The sequence below is a fragment of the Phyllobates terribilis genome, unplaced genomic scaffold (assembly GCF_046119375.1).
Source record: "Phyllobates terribilis strain yellow unplaced genomic scaffold, ASM4611937v1 Scaffold_12__6_contigs__length_324123572, whole genome shotgun sequence".
Lineage (NCBI taxonomy): Eukaryota > Metazoa > Chordata > Amphibia > Anura > Dendrobatidae > Phyllobates > Phyllobates terribilis.
The window spans coordinates 260,832,127-260,849,814 of record NW_027362772.1 but is presented as its reverse complement, the minus strand read 5'-3'; the positions used below and the strand labels follow the sequence as shown (position 1 = coordinate 260,849,814).

General features: G+C 42.2%; 1 protein-coding gene across 1 annotated transcript in view; it reads right to left on the bottom strand.

The window, feature by feature from the left end:
- The window catches only part of LOC141172566 (probable glutamate receptor), a 54,293-nt gene that overhangs the window by 23,637 nt on the left and 12,968 nt on the right, over positions 1–17,688 (bottom strand). Inside the window, exons 2-4 of the mRNA XM_073656917.1 lie at positions 10,689–10,763; positions 2,360–2,391; positions 383–433 (exon numbers count right to left, since the gene is read on the bottom strand). Coding sequence (XP_073513018.1) covers positions 383–433; positions 2,360–2,391; positions 10,689–10,746 — 141 coding nt within the window. The 5' untranslated portion in view covers positions 10,747–10,763. The remainder of the gene's footprint in view (positions 1–382; positions 434–2,359; positions 2,392–10,688; positions 10,764–17,688) is intronic.

Here is a 17,688-nt window from a genome sequence, read left to right as displayed (position 1 = left end):
ACCTTGCACAAGCGCTGTAATTCTTGGGGGCGACACATGCGCAGATCGATAGTCCGGCTCTCGATCATCAGAACCTTTCTGCGCATGTGCCACCCCGGGAATGACCAACATTGCATGAGATCTCATTTGGGGGAGCAGGTCAGAGAGAAGAGTGACCTGTCAGTCACTGACAAGAGGCCGGCGGTGGGAGGGGAAAGATGGAGAGAGCTGTAAGTGCAGGGGAAAACCCTCTGAACCTGCGGCTCATTTGCATGATGGATTTTTTGTGCTTTAATTACCAAAATCACCAACGAGAAGGAAATTACATTAAATGCTTTATTTCTTAAGTAGGAATATATGTATTATCAAGGAGACAAAGCCTAAATCATCATCAAGTACTTGCCAGTATAGTGGTGACTGTCACCATTTTTGGAATTTGACGCTTTGTTCTTCCCTGCAATTAAAAATTAAGTATTAATGTTACAGTTTTCAGTTACCATCAAAGTAAACCAATCACATCGTACTGCTCAAATCAGACAGGAACAGAAAGCTACGACTTAGACCGGATTCACACAGCCTTTTCGCGGTCCATACTGGGACCAGCAGGGGTCTCCAGCATATGTAGATGTCGCGTTTGGGTAAGGAGATCTGCGGCTGGTCCCTGCATACGAAAGCCGAAACATGGATGTAAGAAACCGGACGTACTCTGAAATGCACAAATCAAAGCTTGAAAGTTGAGCTGTGGAGAGGAGTCTGCTGGGGGCTCCCTCTGGCTTCTCCCCTCATAGCTCAACTTGATTGACAGCTCACTTCTTCCTGTGCTGAGCTTATTTTTCTCCAAAAAGATAATTTTCTGTATGTAAGGAGGGAATGTCTAGACCTCACGCTGTCCGCTGTTTGAGCAGTATAGAATAACTTACAGCTTCTCTTTGTGAAAAAACATTGAAAGATGTAGCCAGTGGCGTAACTTGAAGCTTGTGGGCCCCAATGCAAATGCTCCAACAGGGACCCCCAATTATTGCAAGCCTTTAATAGTAATGGGCATTTTCATATGATCCAAAGAGCCTTTTTGGGCCCCCAGGCTTCATAGCTTGGGTGCGATTGCAACCCCTGCACCTATTGTTACACCCATGGTTGTAGTACAAGTGAAATGGACAGGATTATGGAAAAAATTATTATTTTTATGGAGAAACAGGAGGGAGAGTTAGGGAGCTGCAACGCTGAATCCAAACAGGGTGAAGATAACCCACTGAAGGGTGCCGGTCCCCCTGGTGAGTACAGCCATATGAAGAAAACAAAAAGGAGAAAATCGGCACTCCAACAGGTAAAATATGAAAAAACTTTATTTGGATCATTTAAAAACAGGGATACAATTGAAAGTTCTAATTAGAATTAGAACTAGTCAGAATTTAAAATTTTTTCCCCGTTTTTAAATGATCCAATCAAGTTTTTTTCAGATTTTACATGTTGGAGTGCCGATTTTCTCCTTTTTGTTTTCTTCAATTATTTTTATGGTTGGTGTTAGGATTTGTAAGCCTCTCTCCCCCCTTCCCTAAAAAAAATAAAAATGACAAGCCATAAGGCCACCAACCCTACTTATTGAATTCAGCCTTGGTATAATTTCTAGCTTCCTCCTAGAAAAGCTGTTGAGTCTCCTTGGCGCCATGTCTTAAACACTGACCCCTGAAGAGTTATGGGAGTGATTGCAAGTCCTATATAAATTGCTTCAGTCAAAGGGGTTTCTGGTTTCAGAAATCCCCCTGTTCCCCGATGCAGTTTGCAAACAAACTGTACCCTGCTCACCCTCCCCAGGTCCGTCACTGCATCTCCACCGCTATTCCCGGTGACTGTTATTGTCTTCAGCGCTGACATCACAGCATTGACAGCACTGCAGCCAATCAGCTGCTTGTGCCATCCACTTAGGAAGCGCTGTGCCCAACTCACTGATTGGCTGCAGCTTTGTCAACGTGACATCAGTACTGGTGACAAAAATAGACACACGGGAGCAGCGGTGGACCAGGTGAGGATGAGTAAACTATAGTTTTTATAAAATATAAACTGCGTCAGGGGATAGGGGTTTGGCAAAACCCCTTTAAAATAAAAATGTGCCCCCGCGTCTCTGAATCTCCTCATTTCCACCATCTTTCCTCTGCTTGCATTTAGTTATTGGCCAAAAAATCTACGAGATCCATGGACCTTCTATGTGACCTGTTAAGGAGCCCTAACTCTGGGCTGCTGGGAGACGTTGTCAGCTAGAGAATAAGACGTGGATGTTACTGCCATATGGAAGACATGTTGTGAGTGACTCAACCCTTCCTCAGTAACCATGGAAACAGTTGTTGCTATGCTCCTTTCTCTCTCTGGTTCCAGATGTTTTTACCTTTAAGTGAAATCCGTCTGATTCTTCTGCACCTTAAAGGCAAACAATAAAAAAGAAAAATTGTTATCAGCATTTCATAATTAGGATAAAGATGTAAAAATCCTTCCGCATAACCCATAAATCAGTCACATTCATTACAAAGGACAGGGACTTGTACTGTTCAGAGATTTCTCTGGGGTCATCAACAAGGGGAAGTTCTGACCACTTGTTGTCTCCAGACCTCATGTCCTATTAAATGTCATGAAAATAGAATTACAAGATAAAAAAACCCAAAAAAACAAAGCACTGGCTGGTCCGACTCAGACTACGTTGCCAGTTTTCCTGAGATTCTTTCTTTTCTTTTTTTCCATCCTCTACATAATCATTGGCAAGACTTGGAAGAGTTGTAAAACAACCCGGGCTGTTTTCCTCCTCTCGGCTTGAGTTGACTGCTCAGAGAATGCGTCGTCTTGTTGCCTATTCAAAGCCTCTCGTAGATAAAAGTTCTTTTCAAGTCAAGTTGAAGGAGCTGCCGGAGAATATTCCAAGAAGACGAGTCTATCAATTGATGCTGTCAGATGCCCCAGCGCCTCACAGTACGAGGCCGGCAAAACCTTTATCTGGTCTTTATTCCAACTGTCGTCCTCTATGGAACCGTAAATAATTGGGAGTTGGTATAAAATATCCCCAGTGAGGCGCAACGAGCTTCCACCCTGGTATAATTGCTCATTTGCTATTGTACCGACAGATATTTACATCCAACAACAACTGGAGAAATATTTGGGGATTTAGAACAAAGGTTCCCAGATTTTTTTTCTTTACTTTTATGAACAGATTTTATCTTCAGGCTGCAATGTACACTTAAAGGGTGTTAGAACCTTGCTCTTAGTTTTTTTTTCCTTTGCTGGTCACATGACCTTGTTGGCCTATTTAATCCTGCTCCGCCCTTCTGGCTTTGCTGGACTTCATTGTATATCTACTTTCTAGCTAGCCTGTGCTCTGTGTCTTGCTCTGTTAGTTTGCTTGGTCTACTGACCTCTATGTTCTATATATTTTGTTTGTTCGTCTGTCTGCTACTATTTCTGTTAGGAGGTGTCCCATATTCCTCCCAGTCCTTAGTACTTGTAGGGATTCCTTCCCCACATCTATAGGTCTCCGTACAGACTAGCTTAGGACTTTAGCAGGTCTGATCGCAGGATCAGGTCCCCTGTTACATCGTAGGGATTAAGCTGAGTTCTATCGTAGGGACAGATCTCCTCTCTTTCCTTAGCTCTGGTAGCAGAACATAACAGTAAGTCCAGCCAGCAAATTCTCTAAGGAAAGATTTTTCTGTTCCATCATGGTGTCGGTTCAGGATTTGGTTCATCGCCTGCAGGGACTCTCTCTGGAGGTGGCCGAGCTCCGTCAGCACGTGAGTAACTGTCCTGGAGCACATTTCTTGGAGCCTAAGGTATGTTTGCCGGATTTATTTTTTGGTGAACACCGAGAATTTTTTTCATTAAAAAATGCTTGCTTATTGTATTTTCGTTTGAGACCTAAGTCCTCTGGGGATGAATCCCAGCACGTAGGGTTCATAATGTCACTTTTGCGCAAAGAACCTCAGGAGTGGGCCTTTTCTTTGCAACCTAGTGATACATGCTTCAGATCAGTGGATAGTTTTTTTTTCTGCTTTGGGACTATTCTATGATGATCCTGACCGTGTCGCATCAGCTGAGACTGAGTTGAGACGTTTAAAACATGGATCAGGTAATGTGGAAAAATATTGTACTCATTTCCGTCGTTGGTCTACTCAAACAGGGTGGAACGATTCTGCTCTGAAAAGTCTATTTCTTGCTGGGCTCAGTGAAAGGGTTAAAGACCTGCTAATTGCTTATCCTACACCTGAAGATTTGCAACAGGCTATGCAATTAGCTATACGGGTGGATAGGAGACTGCGTGCTAGGGTTAATGAGAGCAAATCCTCTGCTATGTCAGTTTCTGGTTATGAGAATGTGTGTACTAACAGTGGTGAACCGATGGAGATTGGATCGGTGGCACCTCGCTCTCAAGAAAAAGACCGTCGATTTTCTGAAGGCTTGTGTTTCTATTGCGGAAAATCTGGTCATTTGATTAAAGGCTGTGAGCTTCGTATGAAGAAAGAAAAAAAAATGGTCAGTCACGCCCGTATTGCCTGTTTAAATTCCAAGGGTGTATTTTTAGCTGCTTCCACGATTGCTCAGAAAAAATTAATGGAATTTCGGGTGTTTGTTGATTGCGGGTCTACTCTGAATGTAATTGATGGGGGATTCGTGGAAAGACTCAATTTAGAACCTGAACCTTTATCATCCCCCATTGCTGTGGTTTCTGTGGATGGTTCCCCTTTGAAGAATATTACTCTCAAGGTCTGTGAATTTCCTCTCACTATTAATGGTGTTCACCATGAGAAATTGGATTTGGTAGTGTTGAATAACTTGCCTTCTCCAGTAATATTGGGATTGCCCTGGTTAAAATTTCACAATCCTGTACTGGATTGGTCTACCAGTGAAATTAAATCCTGGAGCCATAAATGTTATGACAAGTGTTGTAACGGGCGTATTGCAGCTTTGGATAGGGGAGAATTGCCTGTTCCTATTCAGGATTTTTGGAGAGTTTTTTCTGAGAAGGAATCGCAGGTTTTGCCTCCCCATAGAGACTATGATTGTTCTATTGAATTTGTCCCTGGAGCGACTCTTCCTAAAAGTCGTTTATTTAACCTTACTATTCCTGAGAGGAAGGCTTTGGAGGAATACATACAGACAAGTTTGGCCGCCGGTCACATTAGGCCCTCTAAGTCTCCTGTGGCGGTTGGATTTTTTTTTGTAAAAAAAAAAGGACGGCGGTTTACGTCCTTGTCTGGATTTTCGTGAGATTAACAAAATTACTGTACGCAATCCTTACCCACTGCCATTGATTCCTGATCTGTTTAACCAGTTAATGGGGGCCAAGTGGTTCTCTAAAATTGACCTTAAGGGGGCATACAATCTGTTGCGCATGAAGGAGGATAACTCTTGGGTGAGGTCGGATGATGTTTCCGCGTCCAGACTTATCAGAGCGTTTCACAGGAGATTTCCTGATAAGCCTGGTCCTAGGGGATCCGGAGGATCCTCTTAGAAGGGGGGGTACTGTTAGAACCTTGCTCTTAGGTTTTTTTTCCTTTGCTGGTCACATGACCTTGTTGGCCTATTTAATCCTGCTCCGCCCTTCTGGCTTTGCTGGACTTCATTGTATATCTACTTTCTAGCTAGCCTGTGCTCTGTGTCTTGCTCTGTTAGTTTGCTTGGTCTACTGACCTCTATGTTCTATATATTTTGTTTGTTCGTCTGTCTGCTACTATTTCTGTTAGGAGGTGTCCCATATTCCTCCCAGTCCTTAGTACTTGTAGGGATTCCTTCCCCACATCTATAGGTCTCCGTACAGACTAGCTTAGGACTTTAGCAGGTCTGATCGCAGGATCAGGTCCCCTGTTACATCGTAGGGATTAAGCTGAGTTCTATCGTAGGGACAGATCTCCTCTCTTTCCTTAGCTCTGGTAGCAGAACATAACAAAGGGGACTTGTAACCAGGGCATATGTGGCCAGTTATTTCTCTTCTTTTATTCCCGCTGCTCTCCTGAGTATTCCAGTTTTTGGTTTTTTTTAAATCCGTCATACGGTTCCAGAGATATGGGCCTTTTTATTTAATGGTAATTTCTATGGTCTTTACCAAGAGGCGTGGCTTACAGGTTAATTATGCAAAGCTGGCTAAAGACACGCCCCAGAGGATCATGTGAGCCACACCCCTGAGTAGAGACCATAAAAAGTAGAACTAAATTAAAAGGTCCATATCTCCGGAATTCTCGGAATTCTAAGGCGGATTTAAAAAAAAAAAAAAAACAACCGGCGTACGTAGTGGGGAAGCAGGAATAAAATAAAAGTAAAAACTGGACACTTTTGACCTGATGACACCTCCTCTTTAAAGGAATAGAAACCCCGAGTCCATTCCGACTTTTATGGTACCAGTACGAAAAATTTACACTTATCCATAGCCCCTTGAACATGCAAACCTCCGATGGCTTCTGTAGAATTTAAGTTGGCTATTTACATGGTAGAACTTGGGGTCAATGCTAGTCCTTTAGCTGCCTTGGAAATCTATTGGCAACACCCCACAATCACATCATGGGGGGTGATGAGTGGATTCCAGAAGGAGCCTTCTCCCTCTGCAAAACCACTTAGGTGTTGCAGTCACAATTGAGTGTGACATGTAAGGGATTAAAAGCCAAGATCACAGTCATCTCCGGTCTCGGCCACAAGAGTGGGGTGCCAGCTATATACAGCCAGCAGCTCCTGTGTATACTTATACGTAGGTTTGGTAACCTGGTGCCCAGAGACTGCTATTTTGGAAGATACAGAGAACTAGGTATGATTTCTATGGGTACAGCAGGAGGAACAGCTCCGGGCTAATATGTGAGTATTTGTGAGTCTAAAGGGGAACGATTCTCCTTGTGGAGAGTGCCAAGTCAGTGTAAGGAGACTTATAGGCCATGCATGATCCTCTGGAAAATAAAAAATGCACATAACCTCTTCAGAGAAGAAGAGGTCTAGAACATCTATTGAATGTAGCAATCTTAAAAGTCAATATTGACCCTTCAACGAGCCACATGACTTCGGGCAAGAAGCCAACCCATACACTCCCATTTGCAGACACATGTTTCGGAGTGTTTGCTCCTCATCAGTACAAGCAAAATATCTGATTTGGATGGATGAGAGGCCTCTGACAGGGGATCTAAGTGGAAATATTTTGAGTGCCAATTTGGCATAAGGAGACTTATAGGCCATGCAATGATCCTCTGGGAAATCTAATCCTACATCATGTGGCAAGTCTCGTTAAACTGTCGATATTGGCTTTTAGGATTGCTACATCCAATAGGTGATGCTAGAGTTCCCGTCCTCTTCTTCTCTGAAGATGGTGTAGAAGTTATTTGGAGATGTGCTGATATAATACCGGCCCGATCTGCAGTGAAATCTTGGCTAATATTCAGTGTGATGTATGGTAATAATGAGATCCCTACCATGGGGAGCTGTATAACTGATGGCTATAACAAAGACATCGTTGTATCCCTTATACAAAGGCATATTTGAGTTGAATTGGATCCAGATGACCGAGAACATGGCTCATTAACCATTTCTTTGCTACAAAGTGAATGTTGATCTTATATAGGGAGTTTATTTCTATATGAACATCCAGTAAACCAGACGGCTCAGGTTTAGTTTATCCTGCGACTATACAGACTTTATATTTACATTTATGTACCTGTAGCAGGAGACGGACACCATCTGTCTTATAGAAACGGACTTTAAAAGTTACATCTGTGTCCGTTTTTAATTTTCCCCGTCGTAGAATACATTTGCTATGAGTACCAGTGGGTTGCCAGTGCCCAAGGCAAGGCTAGTATATTGCACCCCCCCCAACCCGAGGACAGGATTGCGATCCAGTATGGAACCCCTTCTTCCCCATGCACATGCATTGTACTATAAGAAAGTACTGATGTACAGTAATTAGTTTCTTTTTGCTCAAATTCTTTTTTAAAAATACATTTTCTTTTTTAATAAAAGTGAAAAATAAAAAGTTATACATTGTTGGAATATTTTTTTTTTTTTACTCTAGCCCTAACCTGAGCCCCTACTCTAACCCTAACCATAAGTCAAAATTGTAAAAAAAATAGCAATAAAAAATATTTATGTAACTATTTTTTTTTTACTCTAGTCCTAACTTAAGCCCCAACTCTAAACCTAACCCTAGTCAAAATTGTAAAGCGTGTACTAATGTAACATTTATTATAAATGTTATTTTTATTTATTTTAATATAGGGGAAACTTTCAAATTTGTGAAATCTCTACCAACAGGTCTCTGATCTCGCAAAATTACAAGTGAGAGTTGAGGCTGGGAGTTGTGGGAGAGAACAGTGCACATGATTTAAACTTTCCTGGTCCAGCCTCTGTCATCTTTGTCCCTGCCTATGCAGAGCACTGCAGCCAATGACAAACTCGTGTCACCTTCTGCATTCTGCATAGGAACTGGCAGCAGAGACCAAGATGACACAGCTGCCCCCGGCCACTTAACTGGTTCAGCTCACTGGCTGCACTCGTATTGTTTACCGGTCGTCCTCTTATACAATTTGAGAATGGGGGCGGGTTCCAAAATTTGGTGCCCTAATAGAATTTGGTTCACCACCTCTGTACCCCCCACACACTATGCCACTGGTGAGTAACCTGTTCACTTGAGAATGTAGAATTTAGGCCATTAATCGTTAGGGAATAATGTGTGTACTTCATGGAATACAAGTGTAAATACATTTAGGAAGACCTGTCTGCTCCCTTGACAAATCCATGGCGAAACATCTTTTATTAAAACTCTTTTTGTTAGTCCTCCATTCCTCCTACTTGAAATATATTAATAAAATGACAACTGGGTGATAGCAGTTGTGGGTATGTCCATATACAATATCCACATTGATTGGACAAAAATAAGGAAAATGGTAACACCCAGTTGTCAATTTGTTTATATTTTTCCAAGAAGAATAACAGAGGAATGGTAAAGCTAAGAAACGATGCTACAGATTTCTTATTTTCTCCCTTTAAACTCTTAGTATGTGCTCATTTTTCTTAAACACCGTTGGTGGTGAAGTCTACCCAGTGTGTCATTACACCTCTTACCGACGCTTTGCTGCCAAAATAAGATTACGAGACCTCCCTTCTACTGCACAGAGAAGGCTTACGTGGCACTTTTAGGCAAGGTAGTTGTCATGGGTGTATCAAGTGTGACAAACAGTCATTCTGGATCCAGCTGTAGAAGGTCACTGCTCTTGGCATTGCAGACGCCTTCTTGATCCTCTCATCTCTGTAGTGTAGTAATATCCTGCTTCCTTTAGTACCCAGGAGTGACCTCCATTTCCTGCTGCTAATTAACACATCCTTGCTTGGTAGTTGAAAACTTTTAGTGTCTCCAGAGAGTCGCCGGTGATAGTTCTACGTTCCTCTGTCCATGCTTGGAGTACTAGTAGTCGGTTAGTTTCTTCTTGGACTTACCTTGGAGGACAGTTTGCGTTATCGCTCTGGTGTCTTCTCAAGCTTAGTGTATCCCCTTTGTTTGTTTAGCTTGTTCTCTTTAGTTACAGTGTGGCCTGACTAGTGCTCACCCGTCCCCTCCTTACCTAGGGCCTAGCTCTAGGGACATTCAGGGATTAGGTTCCTGCTTGGCAATAGGTGCAGAACCTATATAGGAACGATAGGGTAGTCAGGGTGATATTAGATCTGCCTAGGGGTTTCCACTCCCCCTTTCCCTAGTTGTTGGACTCCCTTACCCCTCTTCCCATCGTTGTACACTTGTTCCTTCCCTCACCTTGCGTGACAGTAGTGGTCTATTTTTCCTCTTGTGGGTCTATGTTGTTAAGTGCGAAAAAATACCTCTTACTTAGTGACAGTCCGAATTTCCTAATTTTCTCTATGGCAGTCCTACAGACCGACGCTGAAATATTGCCTTTACCATAACATGTGATATACTCCAAAAAAACAACCCACCAACCATAAAGGGGTTGTCCACTACTTTAACATTGATCACCTGTCCTTAGGATAGGTCATCAATGTCTGATCGGTGGGTCAGCTGTTGACGATCAGCTGTTCTCAGTGGCAGGAAGTGCTCAGTTATGGAGCTGCCATTGATTTGAATAGGGGGCGATGTGCAGTACCCAGCAGCAACCACTATCAGTAGATGGAGCAGCTCTGTAACTGAGCACTTTTGGTCCCTGACCGCACCTAGAACAGCTGATCGGCGGGGGTGCCAGATATCTGGCACCCCCACTGATCAGACACTGATGACCCATCCTAAGGATAGGTCATCAATGTTAAAGTAGTGGACAACCTCTTTAAAGGCTTTTGCACATAATTTATTTTTATTGTTTATTTGCATCCTAATGCAAAGTTAATAGGTGCCAGTCGCGTCATTCATGCTGCCCGAATCATGAGTCAGAGTCTGGCCATGTTATTCCAGCTGTGTAGGTTTTATACTGAAAAATTGCACATGAAGTAGAAATTACAGAACTGGAGAGGTGCCGATACATTAAAGAAAGTGTAGTGTAAAATATACACTATAGCAAGTGAAGACAGTGGCACCCTGGATGCACTCAGACTTCACATCCAGCCTGTATTACTGGGAGAGGCGCTCCCTTGAAAGTAAAATGTGAAACTTGGATCAGGGCTGCAAAATTGCTCTTGAAGGGAGGTAAGGATGAAAAAAAAATGAGGGAATGTAGATTTCAGACTGAAATTTAGTGCACTAATATATTTAGTTTACTGACCCGTGTCCTCCATCCACAGGATGACAAGTGTGAAGACCAGAACCAGGGACTTCTTCATGGCTGTCACGGTGAAACCTAAAAGAAAAGCAGATTTTCACGTTACGTTCACTTTCCAAATCCATTGCTTTCTGTTGCCAAGGATATGTTATTTTATTCCTGTTACTAGGGTTATCACTCTTGTTTTCTGTCCAATAATTAGCAGCTCCTGGATTCAATCATTATAGTCACGTACCCCAGGAGGAGGAGGATTTATAGATATATCGTAGACGATGCTCTGTGTATAGGCAGATCAGGGGTGATGGGGAAGTTGGCCCCAGTGTGCCCTCTTCTCTCATAAAGAGGGGTGGTCTCAATAATAAGGTGGGACCGAGACATGTTTTTATATCAGCTACATCATGTACAACGGGTGAAATAAGTATTGAACACGTCATCAATTTCCTAAGTAAATATATTTCTAAAGGCGCTATTGACATGAGATTTTCACCGGATGTCGGTAACAACCCATCCAATCCAAACAGGCAAAGAAATCAAACCATAGATGTACATAAATTAAGTTATATCTAATAATGAGAAATAACACAGGGAAAAAGTATTGAACACTTGAACAAAGAAAGTTGCAAAAGAACCATGGAAAGTGATGACACCAGCTGAAATCCATCAGTAATCAGAAAGCAATCCTGCCACTTAGTGAGAAATAATATCAGCTTGTTCAACTGATGGCCTATAGAAAGGTGTCTCATTACAAAGGTGCCCCACAAGAAACATCTCATGATGGGTAAAATCAGTGAGCTGTCTCAAGACCTTCTCAACTTTATTGTCGCAAAACAAACTACTGAACTACTAAACTACTAAAGATTCCAATGAGCACTGTTGAGGCCATAATCCGAAGGTGGAAAGAACATCATTTCACCATAAACCGGCCACGACCAGATGCTCACCACAAGATTTCCGACAGAAGAGTGAAAAGAATTATCCGAAGAGTTGTCCAAGAGCCAAGGACTACCTGTAGAGAGCTACAGAAAGACCTGGAATCAGCAGGAATAATTATTTAAAGGAAAACTATAAGTAATGCACTCAATTTCCATGGCCTGTATGCACGCTCACCACACAAGACTCCATTGCTGAACAAAAAGCATGTTCAAGCATGTTTAAAGTTTGTTCAACAGCATTTAGACAAGCTTGTGAAATTCTGTGAGAATATCGTCTCGTCAGATGAGACCAAAATTTAACTCTTTGGATGACATAATACACATCATGTTTGGAGGCCAAAAGGCACTGCATATCACTCCAAAAACACCATCCCAACAGTGAACTTTGGAGATGGGAACATCATGGTTTGGGGCTGTTTTTCAGCATACAGCACTGGCAAACTTCATATGATTGAAGGAAGGATGAATGAACGCATGTACCGAGACATTCTTGATAAAAATCTGCTTCCATCTACCAGGATGATGAAGATGAAACGAGGGTGGACATTTCAGCAAAACAATGATCCCTAACACACAGCCAAGGAAACTCTCAATTGGTTTCAGAGAAAAAAAAATAAGCTGCTAGAATGGCCCAGCCGATCACCTAACCTGAATCCAATAGAACATTTGTGGAAGGAACTAAAGCTCAGAGTTCATAGAAGGAGCCCACAGAACCTTCAGGATTTGTTTGTGTGGAAGAATGGGCCAAAAATCACACCTGAGCAATGCCTGAGACTAGTTTCTCCATACAGGAGGTGTCTTGAAGTTGTGATCACCAACAAAAGCTTTTGAACGAAGTACTGAATACATTTCAGAAAGCTTGTTCAATACTTTTTTCCTGTGTCATCTGGTGAGAATTTCATGTCAAAAGCTCCTTTAGAAATATATTTACTTAGAAATTTGGTGACATGTTCAATACTTATTTCACCCGCTGGATAACAACCGCTATGTCCAATAAGTGATCTGGGGTAATTACAAAATTAATAATGGGGCTCATCAATGAAGAGCACATGTCATTAGGTCAAACTAGGTCAGTTATTACTCTTGTGTTATTTCCGCTGCTTCCCTGATTATTCCAGTTTTTTTCTTTTTTTAAATTCTGTTATACGGCTCTAGAGATATGGGTCTTTTTTTAGTGCTAATTTTTATGGTCCTTACTACGGGCGTGTGGCTCACAGGGTAATCATGCATTGCAGACTACAAACACACCCCAGAGGATCCTGTGAGTCACACCACCCTTGGTATAGTAAATAAAAATGAGAACTAAATAAAAAGGCCCATATTTCTGGAAGCATATGGCAGATTTAAAAATAACAAAAGGAGGAGTATTCCAGGGAGCAATGGGAATAAAGTAAGCAGAAACTGGCCCTTTTTGACCTGGTGATATTTCCATTTTAGTAGACATATGTATTCTTGATTATCTCATAATTCTGGATGATCTTTTCTTAGAACTCTGTGTCATGTTTCTTATCCTTCATGGACATGTATGAATAAGTTGACAAGTTGGCATTACTAGTTGAATTAGGGGTGTCCAGGGGTGGGATTCAGCCCGTTCTCCCCGGTTCGGTGGAACCGCTTGTTAGAAGAGCAGCCGGTTCTCCGACCGGGGAGATCCAGAGCCGCGATCCGGTTCAGTGACCCAGTGGCATACCGCCAATGGCGGCAGACCACGCCACTGCTATGGGGCATGTGAGCCGGGGGGCTCCATAGCAGCGGGGGAGGGAGGTAGCGGCGGTGGAGCGGGCACACACAGTAGCTGTGAAAAAAGAAAGGAGCTCCAGCCACAGGTAAGTCCCATAAGTCTTCTATTAGATAAAATACAGATGCATCAGCACATGTCCAAAAAAAACTGTAAGAGTAACGCGTTTCGAACGCTAATGGTGCGTTCTTTGTCCAAGCTTGCTTGGACAAAGAATGCACCATTAGCGTTCGAAACGCGTTGCTCTTACGGGTTTTTTTGGACATGTGCTGATGCATCTGTATTTTATCTAATAAAGAAGACTTTTTGGGACTTACCTGTGGCTGGAGCTCCTTTCTTTTTTCACTTGTACCAGTTCCGAGGTGGTTCTTCGCACTCCGTGCCCCAGGACGCTTATACTCAGGTGAGCTGGTGTTTCTTTTTCCTTTTCACACACAGTAGCTCACCGTTCTTGAGATCATTTTGACCCCAAGGGGTGAGATCTTGTGTGGAGCCCCAGATCAAGACAAGTTGTCTTGTATGTCTTCCATTTTCTAATTATTGCTCCCACAGTTGATTTCTTCACACCAAGCTGCTTGCCTATTGCAGATTCAGTCTTCCCAGCCTGGTGCAGGGCTACAATTTTGTTTCTGGTGTCCTTTGACAGCTCTTTGGTCTTCCCCATAGTGGAGTTTGGAGTGTGACTGTTTGAGGTTGCGGACAGGTGTCTTTTATACTGATAACAAGTTCAAACAGGTGCCAGTACTACAGGTAATGAGTGGAGGACAGAGGAGCCTCTTAAAGAAGAAGTTACAGGTCTGTGAGAGCCAGAAATCTTGCTTGTTTGTAATTGACCAAATGCTTATTTTCCACCAAAATTTGAAAAAAATTGTTTCCAAATCAGACAATGCGATTTTCAGGATTTGTTTTCTCATTTTGTCTCTCATAGTTGAGGTCTACCTATGATGTCAATTACAGGCCTCTCTCATCTTTTTAAGTGGGAGAACTTTCACAATTGGTGGCTGACTAAATACTTTTTTCCCCGCTGTACATATTTATGTCAGAGGAACCTAATGGTCCTCTTAGATGTCATCGTCTATCTTGTAGGCTTCTTATGTGGCAGTTGGGCCTCCTAAGGCAAGAGAGTTCAGGTGCGATTATTGCCCTGGGCCCACTATAGCATAAAATGTTAATTTATTGGGTATGGTGCTTGTGACCTCAATACTGCAATAAATGTGTGTCTTCCCATTATTCTCGTTGTTAATAGCCATAAAGCATAGCTAGTCATAAAATGTATTAGGCACTTGCCTAAGAGTACACTTTCTACAGTTAGAAAAAAATCAATGTTTTTTGCAAGTAAGTAGAGAGAATCAAATACTCTGCAACAAAATTAATGATGTCAGGTCCTAATGAGGCCCAAGGATTTTTGGTGGGGGTGGATTCATATTTACAGACAACATCCATCAGAAAATGTGAGGCCTGGAGGACGCAGGGTGCCATGGGTTCTTGGAGAAAACGCCAGTTTAGTATTTTAATTGCAGACGGAATAATTATAATCTCCAGCCAACCATGAAGTTATTAGAATGACTTTATAGTGATGTGAAGGCCAAAACATGGGGGAATGCAGTAATGTGAAGGGTCAATGTGGAAGGGGCTGCTGAAATACACTTTTCTAATAACTGGTGGTGGAACTCGGTCATCAGAATAAGCATGGTTTATGAAGCCCAAATGGTGCCAATCGTCATCTGCGGTTTGATTTCATAAGTCCATAATTCGGCCTCGGCACCTGGACCCATGCTGTCCTTCCTCTGAGCTATACAGTTAGATAAAAAGATTTTCAGGACCATGGTCCTGTGGCCATGTCTGTAGACCACTGCTGCAGGACTAGAGGGCTGTAAACCTCCAATGACCTGCTGTGATCCCCAAAAGGCCTGGTGCAACGTCATAGTTGTGACGTGGCTTCACGTTGTTGCACACACGACGTTATGCCAGTTCTACCAATGAGAAGAGGCTCCGGGGATCCTGGCAGCTCAGAGGAGGGTTGCAAGACTCTGGCATGACAACCATGGACTTTGGACGTGACCACTAGACCAGGGCCTTGGGAATCTTTTTGCTCAAATCTACTGAACTGAGATCTCCGTAAAACCCCTTGTTGCAGCCATAACAAGAACCATAAATGTGTTTACATATTATACTTTGGTGAAAGTAGCCTTAAATAGGTACAAGAGTAAAACATTGATTTTCCGGTGTGCCTGCATCATATTTGAAGCAGACGATGCTTCAGGAAAACGTTGATTGTCCATCTTTGGGTAAGGTCATCATTGGATAGGACCCATAGCCAACCAGCAGAACGTTAAACTGCTGCCCTTCTGTTTCACGAATCGTTGAAGATCAGATATCAACCAAACCTACATTCATGAATTATCTTACACATAGAAGCATCAATATACAACTCTCCTCCCTCAAAACATGAAAAAAGAAAAGGGAATTCCTATAAATCCTAAACTTCTATTGTATTAATATTTTACTATGAAATACATCGCACTTTTAATGGAAAATATCCATCTCACAATCATCACACTCTGCTGCTGGAATTAATTTATTTTTTATCATTGATTGTGGTGGAAGCTATTCTGGTCAGTCCCTCTCATAACCGGACTGACGTCGGACAGGCTGGGTGCTTCATCAGCAGCCACATCAGTTATACTGCCCTCGTCCTCTTCCGTACCTCTCGCATGCGCTTGATACAACTGGAGATGACTTGTGATGATGTACCAGCCTGCGGGATGTCAGTCAAGCAAGGACAAGCCTTGACTTCTCTAGAAAAAGGCTCCACCCCGTTGACTGTATACAGGCTTAGGAATAGAGCCTTCAGAGTTTATTTTCTGTAAGATGCTTCATCTTCCATAAAAAAAAATAAGAAGAACTTGTAAAGCCCGTAAGGGTATGTGGCACACCTGAGAATCGCCCTAAAAAGCACCAAAAACAATGAACATATGTGAAATGACTTGTTGACTTGTAACTGTGTAACTTCTTTTAACCGTTTTAGACTTTTAAAGCCATGAAGTGGCTAAAATAAGTGACTGGTCCTTTTTTCTGGCAGCGGTCCTTTCTTCTGGTATTAAAAAAAAAAAAAAAGACGCTCCAGGGAAAACGTTTTCCTGAAGCATCGTCTGCTTCAAATATGATGCAGGCACACCGGATTCTCAAAGATGTTATGTGCACACAGCCTTACTGTCCTGGATAACAGATTGGTGCCAGCCAGTTAGCGGTTTGGGGACCTAACTCCTTATAATAGGTTACCTTCATTTTTAGCTGTATATAGACAAATTAGCACATTAGAATCCCAGCAACAGAGGCAGAGAGTATTGATTTTGTGACAGACAGTGACCGTGTCTTCTTTTAACAACACAGAGCTGCAAATGATTAGTGAATCGATGTTAACAGAAGAAAAGATGGAAGTGGAAGCTACAGATGAAGATTATATGGATAGTAGTAAACTGAGGTTCGCGACAATCGAGTGCATGAAATCTGCGATGTAAACAATAGAATTTCATATATAATTCAGGAGCGCTGAACCAAGTGCAATATCTTACTGGATGCTGCGTGTTATTTGCTTTATTACGGTCTGTGAATATAATCACGTATTTGATTGACAGCATGACAAAATTATTGTACATTGTCTCTACCAGCGCTCTGCAGTAATCACATTCACGTCTCTGACTTGTGAGTTGCTTTTGGAGAGCAGAAAATAAAATTTTGCTCCAATTTTTTGGGGGGATCTAATTGACAGTATTTAAGAAGCAGAATAAGTCACATGTCGTTCTGGACATCAATCTAATAAGCGAATCCATGTTTTCAATTACTTTGCAGACATATGTCCTCCCGACAGAATTTGGCAGGTATTTCCTAACATATTTCATTAACTGATGCTAGACGCAGATCTCGCAGTACGGCTTCAATATGGAAAGATCCGAATACTGTGAACGCCAATGCTTGCATAACATCCCAATCCCTAGAGATCCCTGAAAGAAACCTTTACAGGATGAAAACCATCAAATAAAAAGGGGAATATTGAATAAATACAATGTGGTTGTAATAAGTCACTCACTAGGGAACAAGAATTGGTTACAGATCAAGAGGCCCCTTCAAAAAAGTATTCACAGCCGGTGTAATGGATGCGACGGCTCTGCAATTTATAGGGGTCATGCAGCCCTTCCCTTAGTTTTAGGTTTTACAACAAATTTCCAGGTGGTATTTACAGTCTCACACTTTTTTCATGGAAAAGACCCAGTCTCCATCCATTGTCAGCAATATAACCAGTATATGCTAGTTGCATCCACCTCGCCACTAT